The sequence below is a fragment of the Ambystoma mexicanum genome, chromosome 4q, assembly GCF_040938575.1.
Source record: "Ambystoma mexicanum isolate Mex_15411 chromosome 4q, UKY_AmexF1_1, whole genome shotgun sequence".
Lineage (NCBI taxonomy): Eukaryota > Metazoa > Chordata > Amphibia > Caudata > Ambystomatidae > Ambystoma > Ambystoma mexicanum.
In genome coordinates, this window is record NC_090928.1 from 756,043,884 (window position 1) to 756,066,156 (window position 22,273).

At 49.3% G+C, this 22,273-nt stretch overlaps 1 protein-coding gene across 2 annotated transcripts in view; it reads right to left on the reverse strand.

Annotated features, from left to right (window-relative positions):
- ESF1 (ESF1 nucleolar pre-rRNA processing protein homolog) overlaps positions 1 to 22,273 on the reverse strand; it is a 906,650-nt gene that overhangs the window by 335,416 nt on the left and 548,961 nt on the right. For both annotated transcript variants that reach the window (XM_069608338.1, XM_069608339.1), the window contains exon 11: positions 4,971 to 5,064. In XM_069608338.1, coding sequence (XP_069464439.1) covers positions 4,971 to 5,064 — 94 coding nt within the window. The remainder of the gene's footprint in view (positions 1 to 4,970; positions 5,065 to 22,273) is intronic.

Here is a 22,273-nt window from a genome sequence, read left to right on the forward strand (position 1 = left end):
TATTGTTGCAATCTGCATTCCGACTGCTATGAGCCTGATTAATCTCCAGAGAAACTGTTGCCCCTACTCCATATGTTGTCTGTGGATGCACTTTATTATTATTTAATATTTCCGAAAGCCCAAGCAAGCGCTCCAAGCCACGGAAGACACTGGCAGGGGAGAAACTGGATTCAAGGCCATCACGTTGAAGAAGTTATTAGAGGCCATACAGGAATCCAAGTGCCAGTGGAAAATAAGGTACAGTTTGTGGGCATAGAGGTGTCGCTGCAAGGGGAGATTTGAAAAAGTTTTGTGAAAGAGTCACTGAAGTCGAGCAGAGAATGAGTGATGTGAAGGATTCCAAGGCTGTTTTACAGGCTAGGGTCAATGCCTTTGCCACTGCAACGAGATCGCTGGAAGGTAGAGCTGAGGATGCAGAAGGATGCTTCTGGAGGTGCAATGTGAGGATAATTAGAGTGGCAGAGGGAGAGGAAGGTCACAGCATGGAGCTGTTTTAGAAGGGTTCATAATGGACATGCTGCACATCAAAGGGCTGTCCAAATGGTTCACGATAGAGAGAGCACATAGGATGCCAGGAAGGAAACCCGCAATAAGGGGCACTCCACGGGCCATAAATGCAAAGTTCGAGGGGAATAATGACAATATGCCATTGGGGCATGGGGAATGGAAGGAACATCCCTAAAAGGGAAAGGGGGATACCATGGCTCACCTGATGATGTCATGTCATCCCCCCGAGGGTCGGCTCCCCCCATGCGGTCCTCCCTCAAATAGCCACTCCCAGGGTCAGAATCAGGTAGCAGTTGTCATCCACTGGCCACATGAGGAAAGGTTATCTCAGGGAAAGGAGTGATGTATGCATAAAAGCATAGTTGGTGTATGCTATGCCGATGGAATTCAGGAGGTCGAAAAGGGGTGTTGTAAATATGTTGTACAGGGATGGGGAAATGCATGTGCCTTGGGGAACTCCACAGGCGTTAGCAGTGTCTGAGAAGACTCTCATAGATCTGTCTTTTAGGAATGATGCTACCCACGCTGTGGCTTCATGTACGAAGTTGGCAGAGGCTATGAGATGATTGCAGAGAGTTTGTGGTTTACCAGGTCAAAGGCAGCAGAGAGGTCCAGGAGGAGGAGGAGGGATGGCTTGCCTTCGTCTATAAACACATCAAGCTGTTTTTTTTTTTAGATCTAGCAGTGCTGAATATGTTCTGTGGCCTGGCCGGAAACCTGATTGGCGGGCTCCCAGGAAGTGATTGGATTCTAGAAAAATGTGTATTTGTTTGTACGCTTCCCTATCCAGGATTTTTAGTAGGAAGGGGACAGTGGTAATCGGGCGGTATTTGTTGGGTAATGAGGGGTCAAGTGAAGGCAGTGGACGAACCCAGGATTCTTTTGAGTGTAACTGGGACCTTGCTAGATGAGAAGGAGGCGTTGATACATTTCGTGATTAATGGGACAAGGGAGTTGGCACAGTCTTTGATGATGTTTGCTGGGCAGATGTCCCCAATACATTTGTAGGGTTTGAATTTATTGCCTATGTTGGCAGTTTCTGTTTCGGTCACATCTGTGAAGTGGAATGGGGGTGTCTGGTGGTGACTCGGGGGGTGAGGGGGAGGGGGTGTTTTGTTGCAATGTAGATAAGGGCTTGTTTCTTTTTTATTTTAATTTGAAGTGAAGTGATTTTGGCTCTCGTAGCTTTTTGGATGTCTATGTACCAAGCCTCATCTTTTGAGATGGTGCTGGGTGTGGGGAATGGGGTTTCTAGTTCTCTGAAAATTCTAAAGATTTCTTGAGATTTGAAGCTGGCATTAGTAATTCTGGTATTATAGGCTGTGGCTTTAGCTGAGATAGTGGCCTGTTTGTAGTCCTTAGCTATGAATTTGAAGCATGTTTTGTTTTGGTCTGTTGGGTCTTTTATCAAGGTAGATTCTGCCTGTCTTTCTTTGACAAAGGGCATAGAGGTCGGGAGTGAACCATGAGTTAATGTGGCTGGTTGGTTTAGCTTTTCTAGGCAGAGGGGGGCTACTGAGTTGATTGTATTGGTCAAAGTGTCTAAGTAGATATTAGAAAGGGTGTCATGGTCCATTGAGCTGATGTTCTCAGGTAATAGGGGTGTGAGTAGGGGTGAGATGGACTCTTTGGAGATCTAACGAGTGCTGTGTGAGAGGGTAGGGGGAAGAGCAGGGTGTGTGGCAGCAGGTTGTTCAGGGGATGATGAATTGTACAATGTGGTGGTCAGACCAGACGCAGGGCAAGTTGGACGTGATGGAGATCTGACAGTTTAGATCCACTACCCAGTCACGGGTTCTACCTTTGAAGTGGGTTGGGGTCCGATGTTTGAATCCCAGATCGGAGAGGGGGTTGGCGAGTGCAGCTGCAGTGGAGTCTGCAGGGTGATGGAGGCCTAGGTTGAGGTCCCCTAGTAGTAGGGCCCGAGAGGTAGGTTTCAGGTTTTTCCCTATTGCAAGGTTGGGGTCTTCATCGAGTGACACTGGCCGGCCAGGTGGTCGGTAGATGATGTAGATAGTTATCGAGTCTGTGGGGGAGGTAGTAAGTTTGGTTGTGAGGAGTTCGTAGTGCTCATCCCTAGTGTTGTCGGCCTGTCTGATGTTGAGGGAATTTTTGTTGATTAGTGCTAAACCTCCACCTCGAGAGTCCTCTCCGTCACATCTGAGTATGGAATAGCTGGGTGGGGGGGGGGTGTGCCAGAGAGAGTGCTGGGCCTTAGGCTTGGTGGAGCCAGGTTTCGGTTATGGCTAGTAGGTCAAGGTCTTGGGTGGAGATCAGGTCGTGTATGTACAGGACATAGGCTGGTAGGGACCTGGCATTGATGAGTGCCCCCTTGAGGAGGGGTGTGCTAGAGTGGGGGTGGGTGTATTCATTCTGGAGTGGCTGTTGGATGTCTGGGCGGGTCTGTGAGCAGGTGGTGCTCTCTGCGTGGCCTGGTTGTTGGCGTTTGTGGGTCCATGGGGAGATTTAATGGGTATGTTGGGAGGGTTTGTAGCGGGGTGCAGTTTATGGGCTGTGGCTGTCTAGGCAAGTGTGGGGTGCTGTAGCGTGCACCTGGATGGCATAGAGAGGGGAGTCTGTGTACCTAATGCGATCTTATGCCTAAGCGGTCGTCTCTCGTTAGGATTATGGCAGGTAGGGCGTGTGGATTTGAGGGCTGGAGTCTAGATCCAAGTCTGACGTTCCTACTAAGAATAGGAGATTGTCTGGTGGCTTGTGTGGGGCTGTTGCTTGGCCGGGCTGACTGAGCCGAGTTGTCTTGTCTGGGGGTGATGCTGCTGTATTGTTGCTGAGCAGGGTAGCGATGTGACGCGAAATAGGGCCAGCAGTATAAGCATATATGTGAGCTTTAACATCTGTGTGTCGCACCCACTCGGTTGCGGTGTTGGGCATCGTCCGCATCGGTGAGCAGCAGAGAGGTCTTAAGTTCAAATTTGCCAAGCTAATGGCGGAATTGAGAAGGTTGTGTTCAGATTTCTCTTCGAAGCTAGAGATGCATGCAATAAATGTGCCACTACAACTAGCGAGCGGGAATAAATGCATTACTGAAATGGATGCAGCAGGCGTTGTAACTAAATGTGATGCAGGGTTAAATTAAGAGATGAATGGGTTTGGAAATGAAGGAATATTGAATGGATGGTGAGAGGAATAGAGTTCTACTGCATGCGAAACAGTTATCTAGGAATGTGCGCTCTCAATGGATACAATATAAATGTGTAATGGGAGTGTACATTATACCGTTGGTGGTTGCAAAGATATCACAGAACAAGATTCCCAGCTGCTGGCCTGGCAGGAAAGAACTAGGGACATATGTGCATATGTGGTGGAGATGTGACATGGTGGAACCTTTTTGGGAATAAATGATCGAGAAATTGTTTGAACTAACTGGTGCACCAAGCAACAGGGAAGCAACGTGTGCACGGTATTATTAACAGATAAGAAGGGGAAACGAAACAAGATACTTAAAAGAGTGATGTCACTGTGGTTGATACTGGCCAAACGCACTATAGCAATGTCATGAAAGTCACTTTGGAGAGCCCAACTACAGTAGTTGGTTTAGAGATGTTAAGAAATGGGTAAGAAAGACACCAGAGATCAGTGTCTGGCATGAGGTATGGGATATCTTGCAAACAGATTCTAGAGCCCCATGAACTAAGTGAGCAGATGAGCTACCCTGATTGGAGCAGGAAACTAATGATGTACGTTTAGAGGGGCGGGAAAGAGGTTGGCTGAAACAAAAGAAGTCAATATGGAGTTAACAGACAGAGTGGCAAAGATGAAGCAGGGCGAAGGATGTTTTGGGGTTCACGAAATGAGAGCAAGAAACAGAACGAGAACGTTAGACAGAATTGTGGGCTTGGGTTCATGTGCAGCTGTCCTCTTCTGATACTTGCTACAATTACACATTTGTAAATCATTATTGATATATGATACCGTGGATGTATAACTGCATAATAATGTCTAGTTTAAGGTAAAATAATTTAAATACATTTAAAAAACATTCTGATCCCTAAGTCAAACAGTTTGGATGCAAAACAAGCCTGCCTTGTCCGAATGTGAATCTTTTAAAATTGGACACAGCGCCCCGTACATTGCATCGGGAAGGAGATGAAGGAGGCAACACAAAAGGAGATATATCCGGGTTTTTGAGGGGTTGATCATCAGTTGGTGCAGTGTGAGGTTTCTTATGGGGACCTTGGTGAGACGCTGTACAGAATATGTGAAAAATAAATGACAAAATAATCGAAGGGGCAAAAGCATTAGGAAGGAGTTATTTAACTTGTGAGAAAGAAACATTCCGGCTGAGGGAGACTATTAAAAAAGTGAGAGGTACAAGTCAGATGACAGATGGCATGTCTTCCTCTGCTCTCCATTGCCACAGACGCGCGCCTACACTGAGGCTTAGTGTCAATACAAACAGCTTGTCTGCTCTTTCTCTCAAATGTACATTATATACCATTTACCTGGTTTCGCAAGTTCCTCAGCAAAGAATGGGTCACTTAAATCCACATCAGGAGGAAGCTCCTCATCTTCACTTGGATCGTCTTCATTGTCATGCTATAAAAATAAAAAAGAACTGAATAGAACTCGTAATACCAAAGAACATGCAGCGAGATCACATATTAGGGGCGTTTCTTATTGTTAATATATTTAAAAAATGCAAAAGAGAGTATTAGCAAATATGACATCTCCACAGTGCAAGAAAACTATTCATGAAGGAAGAAGCACATACATTTGTGTTCAGTCTTTATACATTGGGCACACAAACTGCTAGGTGACAAATGCATGCTCTAAACTCCAATTCACCAATTAAGATTTAGGTCTGACTAATGAAGATTGAATCAGTAGGTGTGTGCTAAATGACAGATACTTACATAAATGAAACAAGCTGGCCTTTGGCTGAATACCAGAACGGTCACATCAATAGCCAAAACGAAACAGTTGGAGCTTGCATTTATCAAAATCAATGTCAGACACAATACAATTAACCTTAGTTTAAAAACTGCATTTTTCAAATTAAAATGAAATGAAACTGTAGCTTCCACTGATGTACTAATTTTGGATTTGATGCTTTAAAATCTAAACCATGAATGGAAATCTTTGTATACATTATTACCCCTGGGAGTTACTGTGGGACCATTCCCGTTTCTTTGTTCTTAAATTCATGTGTGCAAATACAAAAGGGGGTCAACCATATGCAAATCAACTAAAGGGAGCAGTGCAAATCAAAATGCTAGGCCACGTCCGCAAGAGTTTCTAAAGCAGTTCAGGAGGAAGAGCGAAATTAATGACTGGCAAGATGCAAAGAAACAGTTGTTACTTCCTTAAAGATGCCTATTCGAATATGTCCTGCACCCAACCATACATTTTTGGGCTGGTAAATACAGTGGGCATAACCTTAAATAATCAAACTCTGAGAACATTGATGCAGTATCTAGCACAGTTTTAAATGCAACCTCAAGACTTGGGAGATTGCTGAAGACATGGCCATCTGGAAAAGCACACAGAGACGAGGCTCAGGTCATCTCAATGAAAATTGAGCTTTCAATGGCTCCAGTTAAAGTTGATGTTAATCTACCAGGTTAGAAGGCAGGAGACTCAAGTGCAAACCAGTGAAGGGATAACTACCGAGTTACTTTTGGATCATGGTAGGGCAGAATGTAATTTTCAGGGTTCTTGCTACCTACCTTTCTAGGTCTACTAAGATTTTGCTGGCTTCCATTTTTTACTTTTGTTTGGTGCTAGTCCCCTTGCATATTTTAAGTAGCCATATGACTTCAAGGGCAGGGGTGCTTTTTAAGTATGACATTTTGTTCCCAGGGAAATGTTATCACTGTAAATGTGTGTTGTGAAGTAAGCTTGTGGTAGCTTGATTTTGTTTTGGCTTCACTATGGCTACTTTTATCTACTACGAGCCCAAAGCACATATATGACAGCAACTGAGGCACTGTTGTGCTTTTTAAGCCTTGCTCTCTTTGTTTTTGGCCATCTTTTTATCTGTGTGGCCCATACGGCATGGCCAATGTTAGGAAAGATTTTCTTTTTGGTGTTTTGCTCCCATGGACTTCAATGGGGCATCCTATGTCTGCAAGCTCTGTACCTTCAATATGGGAACTTTTTCAGATAGCAAAGGACAATGTTAAGTGGTGTCTCTGTTTCAGTAAGGTAGTATTGCTTTATGCAATCCAGTCTGAGATCAAAAGCTTTTTCTTCACTTCTAAAGGGGTAAAAATAAGGGTTTCTACAGTCGTGCTTAAACAATCTAACAGTAGGTTTCCATGGCTAGTGCACTGGTTTAATTCGGGTCTCATGACTTCAGTAGTGACGAATTTACCACCAAAAAGTGTATTTCCCGCAGGTGCTAATATTTTCCTATATAATGATAAGTATTTCAAATGTACAATTGCTTGTAGCGATAGCATCCCTAGTTCATATCTCAAGATTACAGTAAGTACAGATTTGGGTAGGTTTAGAACGCACCTTTAAGTCTATCTCAAATTGATCCATCAATTGGACCTACCGCTTCATCTCCACAGACGAGTGTAGGTGTCATCTTTAATTTACAGAATTTCATAACAGGGTTAAGTAAGAAACGCCCATAGCATGTATTCATTATTTTGGCTTGCCTAGCGAGCGTCGGCCAATTCTCTCGAAGCCATGAATACTGTGGCAGAGTTCTGTTCCTCGCATAGAATGGAAATCCCAAGTAGGTGAATTAGCAAGTAACTTCAATTGAGGTATGATTTAGACTCCATGTAAACTTTTTATGTTTGTTTACATGATTACTAAAGATTAATATCTTCGTTTTTTTTGGATGAATACACAAGCCATTATTTTTCACATATAGATCAAGGGCCTGTAGTTGGCGTTGAAGCCCTACAGCGATACAGTCCAGCATGAGCAGGTCTTCTGCATACGTCAGCCAGCTGACAGGGGTATCCGCAAATTTGGAGGGAACGATCTTATACACCCCAACGTCTCCCCAATGTCAGCCAAAAGCATGTTAAACAAAAACAGAGTGAGAACACACACTTGGTGTAGGCCCTTGTAAGCATTGATTGGTTTATTATATACAACCCAATTTGGATCTTGGTATCTTGATTCAGGTGTGGCAAAATATTTACAAAAGAATTTGGACATCCCTTATTCAGAAGTTTATTGAAGAGAAGCGATTTGTTAACGCAGTCGAAGACCACTGTAAGATCTACAAAGGCCACGTAGATTGGTTGATTTTTAACAGCCACTCTGTTTTGCAAAACGGATTGAATTAACCCACTTTGGTATATGTTGTGAGCCTTGCTAATTGCTGCCCAGATTCCCAGATGTCTTATTAATATGGTTGAAAAGATTTTGCTTGGAACGTCCAGCAAGACAATAGGGCAGTAGTTTTTAGTTAGAGCCAGGTCCTCTTTTTTGAACACATAGGAGAGCTTCCACGAATCGGGGTTAGAATGGGAGAGAAGGATCTGGTCAAATAATGATTTTAAAATCATGGACCACAATTCAGGGTGACTCCTCTTGGTAACATGAGAGAAATCGTCTGGGCCAGGGGCACGAGATGGTTTGCTATTTTTAATGATTCGATAAATGTCATCAACATCAAAGTCTAGGGCCCAATCTAGTTCAAATACACAAATGTCCAGGTGGAATTGCAATGGCTTGGCGTATATATCGCTTAAGTGATTTATCCAAACATCCTCTGGAATTGGAATTATGAGTGAGTGAACTTGATTCGAGTTAAGATTATTCATACGTTTACAAAAGGAAACCCTCATTCTTAGTAGACAGACTAAGGAGCATAGGATCCGAATCCCTCTGAATCCAACAATATATATACATTTTTTTAAACTTTGTTTATTGAGTACTTGACATTACAACAAGACTGGACGGCAGCATCCATCAGTGATATAGAACATACGACTTTAGTAGGTACAATACCATCTTGGAAGACGAGACTTATCAGGTACAGATGCCCGTTGTGGGCCAGGCAGCCTAGCATGCATGACTCAGGAAGTATATCACAACCTAGCATTTGAGTCTGTGGTTCCAGACTCCTCATCTGCTGCAAGTAGCTGCAGAAGGGGTGCCATATCCCGATGGTTCTACACTGGATGGGCTGGAGCGATCCACAGCACTCCTCCTGGTCAGACGCCCAGGTTACAGCTCGCACCCACTTCCCAACCGAGGGGCCTACAGGTCGCAGCCACAACAAGAGTATACTTTGCTGTGCAAGGACCATGCACAACCCAGCAAGTCTATGATATTGGGGTTGGAGTTCTCAAACTTATGGAACAAGCAGGTCAAAGGGCTAGGTTCAACTGTGCAACCAAACATTTTAAATACTACATCACAAACCCCACTCTAAACATCGTGCAACCTGGGGCAGTCCCATATCATGTGTAGATAGGTAGCTTTGTCCGAGTTACACCTTGGGCACCAGGAGGAGGAGTTTTGTGAAAATAGGCTTAGCCTGGCCAGAGTGTAATTTATGTAACAGTTTGAATTATATCAGGCGGAATCTGGAGTTGAGCGATACTGTACGAGTCCGCAAGCACATTGCCTCCCAGTCTTCGTCGGGAATATCAATATCCAAGTCTATGCCCCATGATGTTCGAAGCTTAATAAGTGGTGCATTGGATTGGTCCAGCAGCAGGCTGTAAAGTCTGGTTACATGTCTACGAGCCGAGGTGCCCTCCAGAACCAAGCAAAAACAAAGAGGTGATGGCTGGAAGGTTTAGACTGAATCTTAACCACTGGCATTGCTCGGGGCAAACCTCAAGACCATCGTTCTTCGCCTGCCAAGCCATTACAGAAGGGGAAAGACCATATGCAAATCAGGCTTGGCCCCACCCCAAAAGGGGAAGTCCAGCCCGAACTGCTAGGTCACATCCCTTTTGCACGAGACCAAGCCAATCAGGGGATCGTCCGGGGGACGGGTGGCGTATTCCGACAACGTAGCACGAATCGTGCGTCTCAGGCCTGCAAACTGCAGCCAGCTGGACGGCAGCCTGCGGATGGGAGCCGGCAGGTTGCCCCACTCCACCACCCAACCATGTCATAAACCTTGCACAGTGTGGCACAGCGCTCCTGCGCCCAAGTTTCGGCAACCTACCTGCCTATCCGGGGGAGTGACAGGAGACAGTCCACAGCGGGAGGCCGCCGTGGAACAGGTTTTTTTTTTTCAACACCTCCCATATTTTCCCCCACGCCAGTGCCCTTGTGCCGACTGGGCCAATGTTCCCAGAGCAGCTCTAGCGTGGTGGCAGAACCAATGATCTCACATTACGCGTTCTAGTCGCAAACCTCTCAATCTTAGCATGGGGAAGAGGGGGTAGTCACAGTCAAACCAGTACCCAGAAAAATTGTGCTTGGGCGGCTATCCAGTCTGGTCCCGCCAAGATTCCCCGATTATAAAGTGTAGTCAGTGATTCCCATTTGAGCCGCACTGTGCCCGAGCACCACATGGAATTGCTAATTTCACCCCACCATGTCCTGAATTCGGCAACGGGCCAAATCGGAATGTTGAAAAAGTAATACAGCAATTTAGGTAGCACAACCATTTTCAAGAGTGCCACGCTGCCCACGATAGTAAGGGGAAGTTTTGCCCAGTTACGTAGCTTGTGTGAGAGCTGGAGCATATAGGTGCCATAGCTGCATTCATACAGGGAGACCCAGTGACACGTCACAGTGACCCAAAGGTATATAAGCTCCTGTGGTACCCAGGTGAACCCCATGAAGTCCTGGGGCGCAGCTGCAACATCGGTCAGTGGGAAGAGTTCAGATTTAGTGCAGTTCAACTTCAGGCCGGACAGTGTGCCAAAGGCAAGAACGCTGTGCAGAATCAGCGCCAGGTTAGACTTCGGGTCCCGCACGAACAGTAAAGCATGATCAGCCTATAGTGAGATTATTTCTGGTGTGCCTGTAGTCTGATCCCTCTATGAGAGTGCCTATGCCGGATCAGGACGGCCAGGGGTTCAAACACGTTGGTGAAGATATGGGGCGAGAAGGGCACCCCTGCCGTGTCCCCCTACAGATGGGAACGGGATCCGAGAGCTGCCCGTTAGTGCAGACCCTGGCTATTGGAATTGTAAAGAGCAGACACACCCAAGAGATGAAACGCGCACCAAAGTTGCACCTTTCAAGCACCGCCCAGAGAAACCACCAGGACACAGAGGCAAACACCTTCTGGATATCAGGCGTAGCCGCCACTGCCAGTGCCCCAGGGTTAATCTGGTACAGGATGTTGAAGAGGTGTCTCAAATTTAAGGCAGTGGATCGGCCGGGAACAAAACCCGACTGATCCTGGTGGACAATGAATGGCACATATGGGGCGAGTAGGAGGGCCAAGACGAAAATCTTCACGTCTGAGTTAATAAGTGACAAGAGCTGGTAAGAGGCACAACTAGACGCTGGTTTATCAGTCTTGAGCAATACCATAATAACTGCCTCACGTAATGAAGGGGCGAGAGTACCTTGTGAGAAAGACTCCTCCCACAAGGCAGCCAGTTGAAGGACTAGGAGATATTTAAAGTGCTTATAAAACTCCAATGGCAGACCATCGGCGCCCGGAACCTTACCAGATGGGAGAGCATCAATAGCTCTCAGTATCTCCTCCCTGGACAGTCAAGCGTCCCCTTGCCTCGTCGGATAGAATAGAAAGAGGCAGACTCTCAATGAAGGTCTCTACCTCAGGGGCTGGTCCCTCATCTGAGTTTGCATAAAGTGCAGCATAAAATGACTGAAACGCATTGTTCAAATCGGGTGTCGACTACATCAATACTCCGGAACTGTCAAGGATCACTGGGATATGTTGGCTTCCCCCCTCAAGCCAGGAGTCTGTCAGAATACTCTCCCTATCGCCTCGCCACACCTGGGTCGTCTAAAAACCTTCACTCTCTATCCGCGTGTTCCCTAAAGTTATCAAGTTCCATTTTGATGTCAATGAGTGTGGCCAGGTGAAAGGCTGTCGCGTATTGTGCGTCGAGTCGGCCAAAGGTATCCTCTCATATTTTGATATTCCGACGTATCGCTCTAAGCAGGCCAGATTCCTTAGCCAAGGCCATGCCTCAGATAGCTTGTCAAATGAGCCAGTATTAATCTCTAAATATTCCTCGACACATTTCTTCATCGCCGCCGCAAACCCCAGGTCTGTAAGTGCCTGTGGTTTGAGCCTCCAGCGGCGTCTCTCCCTGGCAGCCTTCCCCAACGCGAATGCAATATAACAGAAGAGTGGTCCGAAAAGGTCCTGGGCAAGATATCAGCGGAAATCGTGCACCGTGGAATAAAAGGAGTATGCCTGGGCCGACGTGTGCAGTAATCTCCACGCGTTCACCATCCCCAGCCTGGTCCGGCACTCAATTATCGCACGGGCAGCCCTGGACAGCTACCAGGGCCTACACCCATATCTATCCAGAGTGGTGTGCATAACCATGTTTAAAATCTCCCCACCACCCCACTACGGGCACCAGGGGGTACAGCGCCAGCAGGTCTGTGACTTGGGAGTAGAATTCGGGGTCGGCGTTATTTGGCCTGTACACATTCAGCAGGTTTGTGGTGTTTGATCGAAAAAAAAGTGCTTGCAGTAAAAAGTATGAAAAAAATCTGATCGCATGAGCATTTAAATGGGCAATTAGATCGAAAACTGAAACACACATTTGCGTGCTGGCTTTGTGCTGACAAACTGCCTAGACTGCAGAAAGACTTGAAAGCAAATGAAAACGTTGTGACTGAACTATACCTAATTTAATTTAATTTATTTAGGAAAAACGGCATACAAAACATAATAAAACTAAAAAAAATTGCTGAAAAGTATGCAATAACCATGTCTGATTACTTATCTAGCATGGCCTTCGCAGAGAACTTCATTACAATGGAAATAAACAAACACTGAATGAATATATTACAAGTTACTCACCGTAGTGACTAACGTACTCTTAGCCCCTTTCCTCCATACTGTATGGGTGTCCCTTCCTAGGGACGGGAGACAGAACCTTTTTCACCAGAAAAACCTTCTTCCCCTTTAAATTTAGAGGTGCGCTGGGACGTGGCCCATGGAGCATGCACTACCCCGACTCCGCCCACCGGCGCCAGTCCTCAGTCCCCATTGACGCATCGACAATATTTATCATTGCCTAATGACACCGGAATTAATAGGGGGGAGGATGGTGGGACGTATGGGGGAAAGGGAACTAAGAGTATGTTAGTCACTACGGTGAGTAACTTGTAATTACTCTTACGTCCCATCCCCTTTCCTCCATACTGTATGGGCGATTACAACTGAATGTAGCCCCAGGGTGGAGAGGAGACCCTCCTTAAGCAAACAAGTTCCTTAAAACCGCCTGTCTGGAGGCCGCGTCTGACTAAGAGCCAGCGTCCAAACACTAGTGCTTGCAGAAAGCTGACAGGGTGGCCCAGGTAGCTGCCCTGCTTATGACCTGCCATGGAACCTGCTGCTAGAATGCGATGGCCTTGGCCCCAATGGCATGGGCGTGCATGTTGGCTGGCAACGGCTTGCGCAGCCCTTCATAGGCCTCTTTGATGGCCGCAACCATCCACCTTGCTATGGAGACCTTGAATGCCTGATAACCAGGTCTGGATCCCCCAAAGGTGACAAAAAGTGCGTCCGACTTGCAGAAGCCCTTGGTCCTATCCAGATAGAATTTCACAGCGCGTCTGACATTCAGACAGTGCAAGACCCTCTGACCCTCGTCCTTGGGGTCAGCGAAGAATGTAGGTAGGACTATTTCCTCGTTTAGATGGAACGTGGAAGGTACCTTAGGTAGGAACGCATTGCGAGCCCGCAGGACCACCTTATCCCTGTGGAAAGTGGTGTAGGGTTCTGAAGCCACCAGAGCCTGGATCTCGCTTCCTCTGCGAGCGGATGTGAGACCTACTAGCAGAGCTGTCTTGATGGTGACCAGCCTGATGTCCGCGGATGCCATTGGCTGGAAGGGTTTGTGCGCCAGGGTGCCCAACACCACATTGAGGTCCCACACAGGGTGTGTCTTTTTGATGGGTGGGTAAAGCCTGGACAGGCCCGCCAGATGTCCCCTGACTATCTGGTGGGAAGAGGAGAAGGAAGACCTCCTCCTCCACATTTCTGTAGGCCCCTATGGCTGCGCGCTCTGTGACACATGTGTCCACCTATACGCCTGAGTGGGAAAGGTGCGCCGAGAACGAAAGCACATCGTCCAGCATGCACGCCAGGGGGTTTTCCTTTGAATCTGCCCAGTGACAAAACCTGCTCCATGTACTCCTGTATTGGCTCCTAGTGGCCTTGCTCCTAGCACACTGGATGATCTCCAGGTTAGCCTGAGATAGGTTCAGGTGCTTGACGGTGATCCGCTCAGGAACCACGATGCAAAGGCTAGCTTCTGAGGAGCGGGGTGGAGAACCCTGCCCCCCTGCTGCGACAGGAGAGGTGCTGGTCCCAGCAGAAGGTGAATGGGTGGTTGGTCCGAGAGGCTGAGCAATTCGGAGAACCACGGTCTTGTCGGCCACCAAGGCGCTATCACTATGCAAGATAAAGGAGGCTTGTCACCTCAGCATCAGAGTACCCTGGGGATCAGGGGTGTGGGCGGAAAAGCATATGCTGTCATGCCCTCCCATTGAATCTGCATGGGGTTGCCCAGGGAGCCGGGGCCTAGTCCCTGCCAAGACACAAACTGACAGCACTTCCTGTTCCTCCAGGAGGCAAACAGATCCACCTGAGGATGCCCCATGTGTTAAAGACCTCCTGCAGCACCTGGTTGTTCAATTGCCACTCGTAATTGTCCACACTCAGCCTGCTGAGTCTGTCTGCCTAAAAGTTGGCCTTCCCTGGGAGGTGGACAGCCCTGAGGTAGATGTTGTTTTCTAGGGCTCATTCCCACATGCTGATTGCTAGGTTGCACAGCGGACTTGTACACGCTGGTGGAGTTGTCGTCTGGATCAGGACGGTCCTGCCCCTGATGAGCAGGAGGAAGGGCCTGAGGGCTAGCCAAATGGCTCTGGGCTCCAGCCAGTTCATATGCGCCTCCTGCTCCTGCCGGGTCCAGACTCTCTGGACGCTGTGGCTGTCCAGAGTGGCTCCCCAGCCCTCTAGGGAGGAGTCCGTAGTAATGGTGAGCTGCGGAGTCAGCTGCCGGAATGGCCTGCCAGTCTTCAGATTGCAGTCCTTGTGGAGAAAAGGCGGTATTCTGACCAACTCCGCTTGGGAGACCCTCTCCTCATTCCATGAGGCTGCAAAGTGCAGTTGCAGTCTCCTCATCCAGAGCCTCGTGTGTGGCACGGCCAAGAGGACCGCTGCCATGATACCCAGCAGGTGCTTGTACCACCAAGCCAAAGTAACTGGTCTGATAACGAAGTGCGTAGTGGCCTTCTTGATGGCTGTAATCTTGTCCTCCGATGGAAATACCTTCTCGGAGCTCGTATCCCAGATGAGGCCCAAGATGGTGAGGCTCTGCGTGGGCTGCAACAGAGACTTCTTGAGGTTGATGGTAAACCCCAGGTCGTGGAGCGTACTTATAAGTGGACAACCCCCTCCGGGGATCTCGGCCTGACGAGCCAGTCGTCCAGGTACGGGTAGACATGGTGGCCCTGGGCCCTGAGGAGGGCTGCCACTGCATTCATGAGTCTGGTGAATACCCTGGGGGCTGAGTTGCGGCCAAAGGGTAGCACCTTGTACTGGAAATGACAGCCCATGATCCTGAAGCGTAGGAAGGAGTGATGGGGCTGCTAAATCGGGAATGTGTATGTAAGCGTCCTTCATATCTCGGGAGCACATCCAATCTCCCTTGTCTAGTGTCTCTGCAATGAGTGCTGGCGTAACCATCTGAAGAGGGAGATGTGGAGGGTTAGAGGTCCAACACAACTCTCAGGCCAGCCTGGTTCTTTTTTTGTATGGGGAAAATCCTGGAATAGAAGCCTAATCTTTTCTGGGAGGCTGGTACTTCTTCCACTGCCTGGCTCTCGACGAGCGACTGGAACTCCGCCAACAGAGTTGCTGTCCCAATCTGTGGGAGGGGAGGAAGGAGGAGAGGCAGGTATAGGTAGGCGGTAACCCGTAGATACTACTGAGAGGATCCACGAAGTTCTGGCGCCAAAAATGCACGTGAGAGGCTGGCCAGCCCCCCACTGGAGACACGTGGACCCGGAGGGACGCGTCATGCTTTTTTGCTCTCGGAGGCTGCTGCTGAGGAGGGGGGACGGGAAGAAGCCCTTGCTTCCCCCCCTTTTTGTTGCTTGCGCCTGTGCTTACTCGCAGAGCGGTCAGGTTGTCTCGACCTCCATTCCTGGAATCCGCCAAACGCCCGCCCTTTATCGGAGCGTTGATGCGACTGGGTGTACACCTTGGTCAGGATAAAGACTTTGCAGTTTGCAAGCTGTTCTTCTTCTTATCTAATTCCTTGTCGGTGGTAGAGTGGAAGAGGTCACTACCCTCGAACAGAAAGTCCAATATGCGATCCTGGACGTCAGGATTAAACTTAGTAGCCCAAAGCCAGGCTGGCCTGCTCATGCCTGTGGCGATGCAGAAGGCCCGGCAAGAGGTATTGATGTGGGCCACTGTGGACTCCATGATGTCCTGTGCTACCAGCATGCATTCTCCTAGACCTGCCGTGAAGCTTGCCTGGCTTTGCACTGGATGTTCCGGAAGGAAGTTGGCTATTTCCCGAAACAACCTCTGGTTAGCGGCTGCCAGCATGGCATCTGCGTCAGCTTGACGCAGGTGCAGGGAGACTTTGGAGTACAGCTTTTTCCCGTACACCTCCAAGATCTTCTCCTCCTTGCCTAGCAGCCCCGAGGACAAGGTGGACGTGGACAACTGAGGCTTAGAGTAGAGTGACGCTGCAGCGATCACCGACGAGTGCGGCTCGGGGTGCGTTGACAGCAAGAGTGTATCCCCCTCCATATATCTATACTTGGCGTTGAGGCGCCGATTGACAGGCTGGGCCGAGTGTGGCTTGAGCCAACCCTTCTTGGCCAGAGTGAAGATGTCCTTCTGCATCAGGATACCCGTCTTGGTAGGGGGTCTTAGGGAGAGGAACTCTGCCAAGACCCCTCCTCGGGCTGCTCTACCTCTGGATGAGGAAGTCCCAGATATTCTGCCAAACATGCAAGCCTGTCGTGTAAGGCCTTTGCGGACGACGGCGTGTCAGGGTCCTCCTCGTCTGTATCTGCCTGGGTGTCTGGCTGGTCTGCCGCGGGAGGAGGAGTGCTGGGCACCGTGAGCTGCAGCGTGGAGACCGGAGCCAGAGGCTGCTGCAGAGATTGCGTCGGAACCGGCTGCACTGGGGGCGGATTGAACGGAGCCCGCAGCAGGGGCTGTGGTGCCGGAGCCATGGGAGGAATGACTATAGGTGTCGGTGGAGTGATCGGAGGGAGCAAGTCCCTGACTGCATCCCTCAGGATGGCACCCATCTGGGGGGGTTCGCATCAGCCCCAAAAACCTTTGGAAGAACCTGTCCTCGGAGGTGGAAGAGGAGGCAGGGGATACAGACAGTGTGACTGGGGGCTGCTGCGGCCAGAGCACACTCAGTCTGGGTGCAGGGGGAACCTGCCCTGCGCTACTGATCGATACACAGTAGGCCACATACCTGGTTGACACCAGTCCCCCCTTGAAACTCGTTCACCCGCCTGCTCTGTTCCTAGGAGTGGTATCAGACGAGTGGCCATGTTGTCTGGCGCGGCAGCTATTTTGTCGGGCTTTGTGCCACGCACCAAGTCGTGGTGCATGGCCCTCCAGACACGGCCTCGCCCAAGACTCTTGGTGTTGGAACATGAGGCCTATCCCGCATCTCAGGTCTAGGCCTGAAGGCGTACCGCCTTAGGCATTGTCGACGGTAGTGCTGCGTGCAGGCGCCCCCTCGGACATGGTGCCGGTACTAGGGCGAAGCCCCTCTGGTGTAGACCCGGTAGAAGAACCTTGCGCCTCAGCACTGATAACGGTAGGGTCCGGAGACCCCTTGGCCGTAGGGCCGGTAGCTGGGTTAGCCTCGGTACGTGTGCTGGTAACAGAACCCGAGAGGTTCCTCCTGTTTGGGCGTTTCCTGGGGAATGAGTCGCCCTTACGGGGTGCGATGGGAAATAATCAATCTCTGCTGGACAAACTTCTTCAAGTCCTCTGGAGGCGACGCTTGGAAGAGTTCCCTCCACCTGGCTAGCCTGTTCCTCAGTGCGTGTGGAGTCAGAGAGTTGCATGCGGTGCAACCCTCCCAGCCGTGGTCAGGGCCAAAGCAGACGTCCGAAAGAGTCCCTCGCAGGCTGGACACCTGCTGAAACACACTGAAGTCGGCATGTGCCGGGGAGGAGCGTGACGCCGGAGGACCAAGTACCTAGATGACAAATAAAGACAAAAAGATAAGAATCCAGGGAAGAGCGCAGGTGAAATCGGCCTGTTCCCGTCGACACGGAAAAGGGAACTAAGGAGTGGCGCCGGTGGGCGGAGTCGGGCCGCCTCTAAATTTAAAGGAAGAGGAGGTTTTTCTGGTGAAAAAGGTTCTGTCTCCCGTCCCTAGGAAGGGACGCCCATAAAGTATGGAGGAAAGGGGACGGGACGTAAGAGTAAATGCAGTTACAAAAACTAATTATTAGCGAAGAAATGTTTTTTGAATTCTTTTTAAATTTTACATTTGAGTGTTAAAATAAATTGTATTTTGTTTCTCAGAGGATCCCTTGGTTTATTATTATTTAACAAACCAAAAGGTCAATTTGGACCACACAAGAAAGGTGAATTTGGTCATTAGGTCAAATGTTTTATGTAAAATAGGCTAATACCCTTCAACGCGACTAATTCCTTGCCTCTTGTATTAAAACATACCGGCCCATCGGGTTTATATGCAATGACTTGTGTACATATGGTTTTATGAACTAGGGTTATGACACCACGGCTTTGTGAGGAATAGGTTGTGTAATAGCCGTGCCTGCCTGCCCCAGGACTTGGCAAACATATCGCACCCCCTAGCCAGAGCCTGCGTCTCCTGCAGAAAGAGAAGCCGAATCCCATGTCACTCGACATACAGTTTGAGCCTGCGCATTTTCACAGGGTTTCCCAGTCCCTGCACGTTCCAGCTCATAAAGACCAGCCTTTTATCCTCCATTTATTCTGAGAGCAGGGCTGTAATCAGGCACATTAAGTGCTTCATAGTGGTGGCTCATACAACTGGCACTGAAGGGATACTGCGCCCCAAATACAGCCCGGCCTACATCACAACAGAATGTTACATTTGGTAAAAGTGAGTAGTGCATTACAGCATTTTAGGACTAGGTAATTGCAGCGCGATTAACAATTATTTTGTGCAACCAGTATTACCACAATAGATTCTAAAACAAACTTGACAACAGGGCAGTTGAGTGGTCCTGACGTGTCGGTGTCACCCGGGGAAGTGACTTTCCAGGACTCTTGCAGCCTCCTCTGGTATTGTGAAGAAGTATACCTTCCAATCATGTTCAACTCTGAGCTTAGCTGGGTACATCATAGCATATTTGACCCCCAGGTCGCGGAGCCTCTTCTTTACAGAAAGGAAGGATTTTCGCTCATTCTGGACTGCTACCAAAAAGTAAGGATACAGACGGATCCTACTGGAGCCCAGCAGTAGCTATCTCTTAGCCCTGGCTCCCCTCAACAGAGCATCCCTGTCACGATAATTGAGGACTTGGCGATTATTGGCCGAGGAGGGGCCTGAGGTTTGGGAGCTCAAGAGTGGTGGGCGCGTTCGATGGCGAACTGTGGTGAGAGTTTAGGGCCATCCAGCAGGGTTAATAAAGTATGTTCGACGAAGTCTTCCATAGGACCGTCCAGGTTGTTCTCCGGAACACCTATGACGCTTAGCTTATTACGTCTAGAGCAGGATTCAAGGTCCTCGTTTTCCTACTGATGGACTGCACCTGCCTGGTAAGTGAGGATACATCCGCTCTCATTGCCACAATGTCATCCTCTGCCGTCCCAACTCTGGCCTCAACCTCGACCAACCCGCACATCCGTTTTTTCCATTGGAGACTTGATCGCGCGGATGGTGCCACTCATACTGTCTAACTTGGAATTCAGGGCGGTAAACCCTTCAGCATGTAATCCATCATGCGCTGCAGTGCTGTGTGCTCCTCCGGCATCATGGGTTCGCTGACGTCCCCCTCAGCTCCACCCTGGACTTTAGGTGCAGCTTTGGTGTATTTATTTATAAAACTTTGCTTCTTTCCACCTCCTTTGGCCATGATGTCAGGGCAGAGTGCCAGTAAGTGTCCAAGGGGTATGGAGCGAGAGATACATGAGAGTTTACAAGCTGGGGCCTGCCCCACCAAGGGGATGCAGGATGGTGCAGTGGGAACCGTGGCGAGTTGCCTGAGGGTGTCACTGGGTGGCCTCATGAGCACTCCCCTGAGGCTCTGTGCACGCAGTCTCCCTCAGGGACAACAGTGCAAACCAGTCTGGGCCGTGGAGAGGCCACTAGTAGGGAGATGCAGCAGCCAGGGCGAATCCAAAACAATTGAAGGAGTTAGCCCAAGGACAGCAATATCCCACTAGAGCGTGTCTCCCAGCAGCCGCCACTAGCCCAGAAGAACCACGACCCTCAATGTCCACAAGGCTATTGCCACAGCGTTATCTGCATGCACCAATTGTCTCCACCCCGGGGGCCCTCGGAGAGCCACCCGGCGCAGCCACTGTCCGCGGAGCTGACGTCCCAGTGTGCACCCAGCAGAGTAAGGGGAGCATGACTCCTGAATCAGCAAAGGGAACAGGAGGTCAAAACAGTGCGGCGGGCTCTAACCACAGATATTGAGGCCCCTGAGTGCACCTCAGAGCAATCCAGTATGGTCCATCCAGGGCCTGCTGCAGCTTAGGCGGGGGTGGGGGCAGAGCTAATTCAGGAGCAGAACAGGACAAGTGCAGTGCTCGGGGGCACGTCCAGGCCCCAGCAGGTAGCTGCCATCACCAGGTGGAGCGATGTACGGGGAGGTCGGGAAGCAACAGTTAGCCAAGGAAGCCTCACCGTCACCGCTGTCAGCCAGGTCTAGAAGTATGTATGCCCCCAGCCCTGGCCCGGTAGGACCGCACACTCAGCGATCGGCAGGGCGTTAGCGGGGGGAAAGGATGACAGGCAGAGGAAGGGTCAATGAGCGCAGCAAGTGTCTCATGAAGACGGGATCCGATCCCATATGTCAGCTGGGCCAACAGCACCCAAGGATCCAGCAGCAGGGCAGAACCGCCCCCAGCAATGCTGCACACGCCGTTCAGGCCTAGTTGCAGGGTCAATGTGGCCGATGTTACTGCGGGGCCAGCAGAGGACCGTCCACCACCAATCCCTGCCGCGGGAGGCACTGCCGAGTGCACGGTCCCAGCACCGCAGCAGTATCCCAGGTATCAGGAGGTTGGGGGCCGGGTCACAGCTGCCTGCCACACCGGGCTGGCCACAGCAGTATTGTCGCTGGCTGGAGTCTCATCCCAGCAGCAGTGGGCCCGGCCACCTCTGCCCACCGGGGCCGCAGGCAGCACCAGGAGTGGAGAGTTAGCAGATCGGGCTCAGCCCGGGTTTAGCACAGCGACGACTCATGATGTGATACAGCCGCCAAACTTCACCAGATCAGCGCCAATATGTTCCGACACTTGGATTCTTCTTCAGTGCTCACAGCATGCACTCCTGGAGAATGGGATGCGCCGTGAAGAGGTCTCAGGCTGTAGAGCCTACCGTTCAGGCAGCCATCTTCTTCGCGAGCAACAGCACCCCCATCATACCATATTTTTACTTCTCACGCTGTTTTGGTTTTAGTTTGGCAATTTCAGATTTAGATCTCTTGGGCCCCCTAATATTACGCCTCAACTCCCTGTTCCTATCACGGATGATTATGTCAAAGAAATGCTTGCATTTTGGCTTATCTCTCAACTTCAATCTAAAGGCAGTTTTGAAATTTACAAAGAGGCACTCAAAGTTGACAGTGAAGTTCATCTTGGGATCACGAGGAAACAGCTGAAAAAGCAGCATTATTATAAATTCCAGTAAAATGGGGATTCTCCCTTAGTCGATTGCACCCTGCATTCATGTCTACCAAAGAGAGTCTAAGGGAGGAAACAGAAGGAGCAGACTCAGAATCTACCCTCCATTCAGCCAATAATGGTAGATGGTTGCTACTACAAAACTTCAGCACCTTGAACAACTTGCATGTCTCAAAGAGGCCATCAGTGACAAACACATAATCAATGAGTGACGTAGAAGAGCCCCTGCTCCAAGTGAAATGGGGAGGAATATCACCTCTGACGTTGCCGTTAACCTGCCTCATAATCCAGTTTTCCATGAACCTGAGCCAGGCGTTACAACAACGTAATGATTCAGTAGTGCTATGCCCAACAAAGAGGGAAAAATCCCTGTCTTTGTCAATACAAGATCAATTCAGATCACCCGCAATTAAAATGTTTGACGAGTCACTAATCGATAACCACCTATAAAATAAAGATGATACATTTCCCAGAAATCCTTCTATCGTGGTGTTCGAAGGGTTGCAATAAACATTAAGAGTGTGTTTTTGTTGTTATAGCTTTCAGAGTGCCATTTAAATTCTACAGCTTGCATCTCTGGGGTCACGTTGAGCCAACTATTCGAGGATATATCTTTAATATTTTGCACGGCCGTTAATAACCCTCCATAAGGCTGACCTTTCAAGGAGGGTTTAACATGAAAGTGAAGCCACCTAGGAGAGGGTTTTCCCTCAACCAGGTCTCTTGTAACATCATATTATCATGGGTACCAAGATTCACGAGTTTTCATTAAACAAAATGCGTGAATCCACAGGTGTTCCA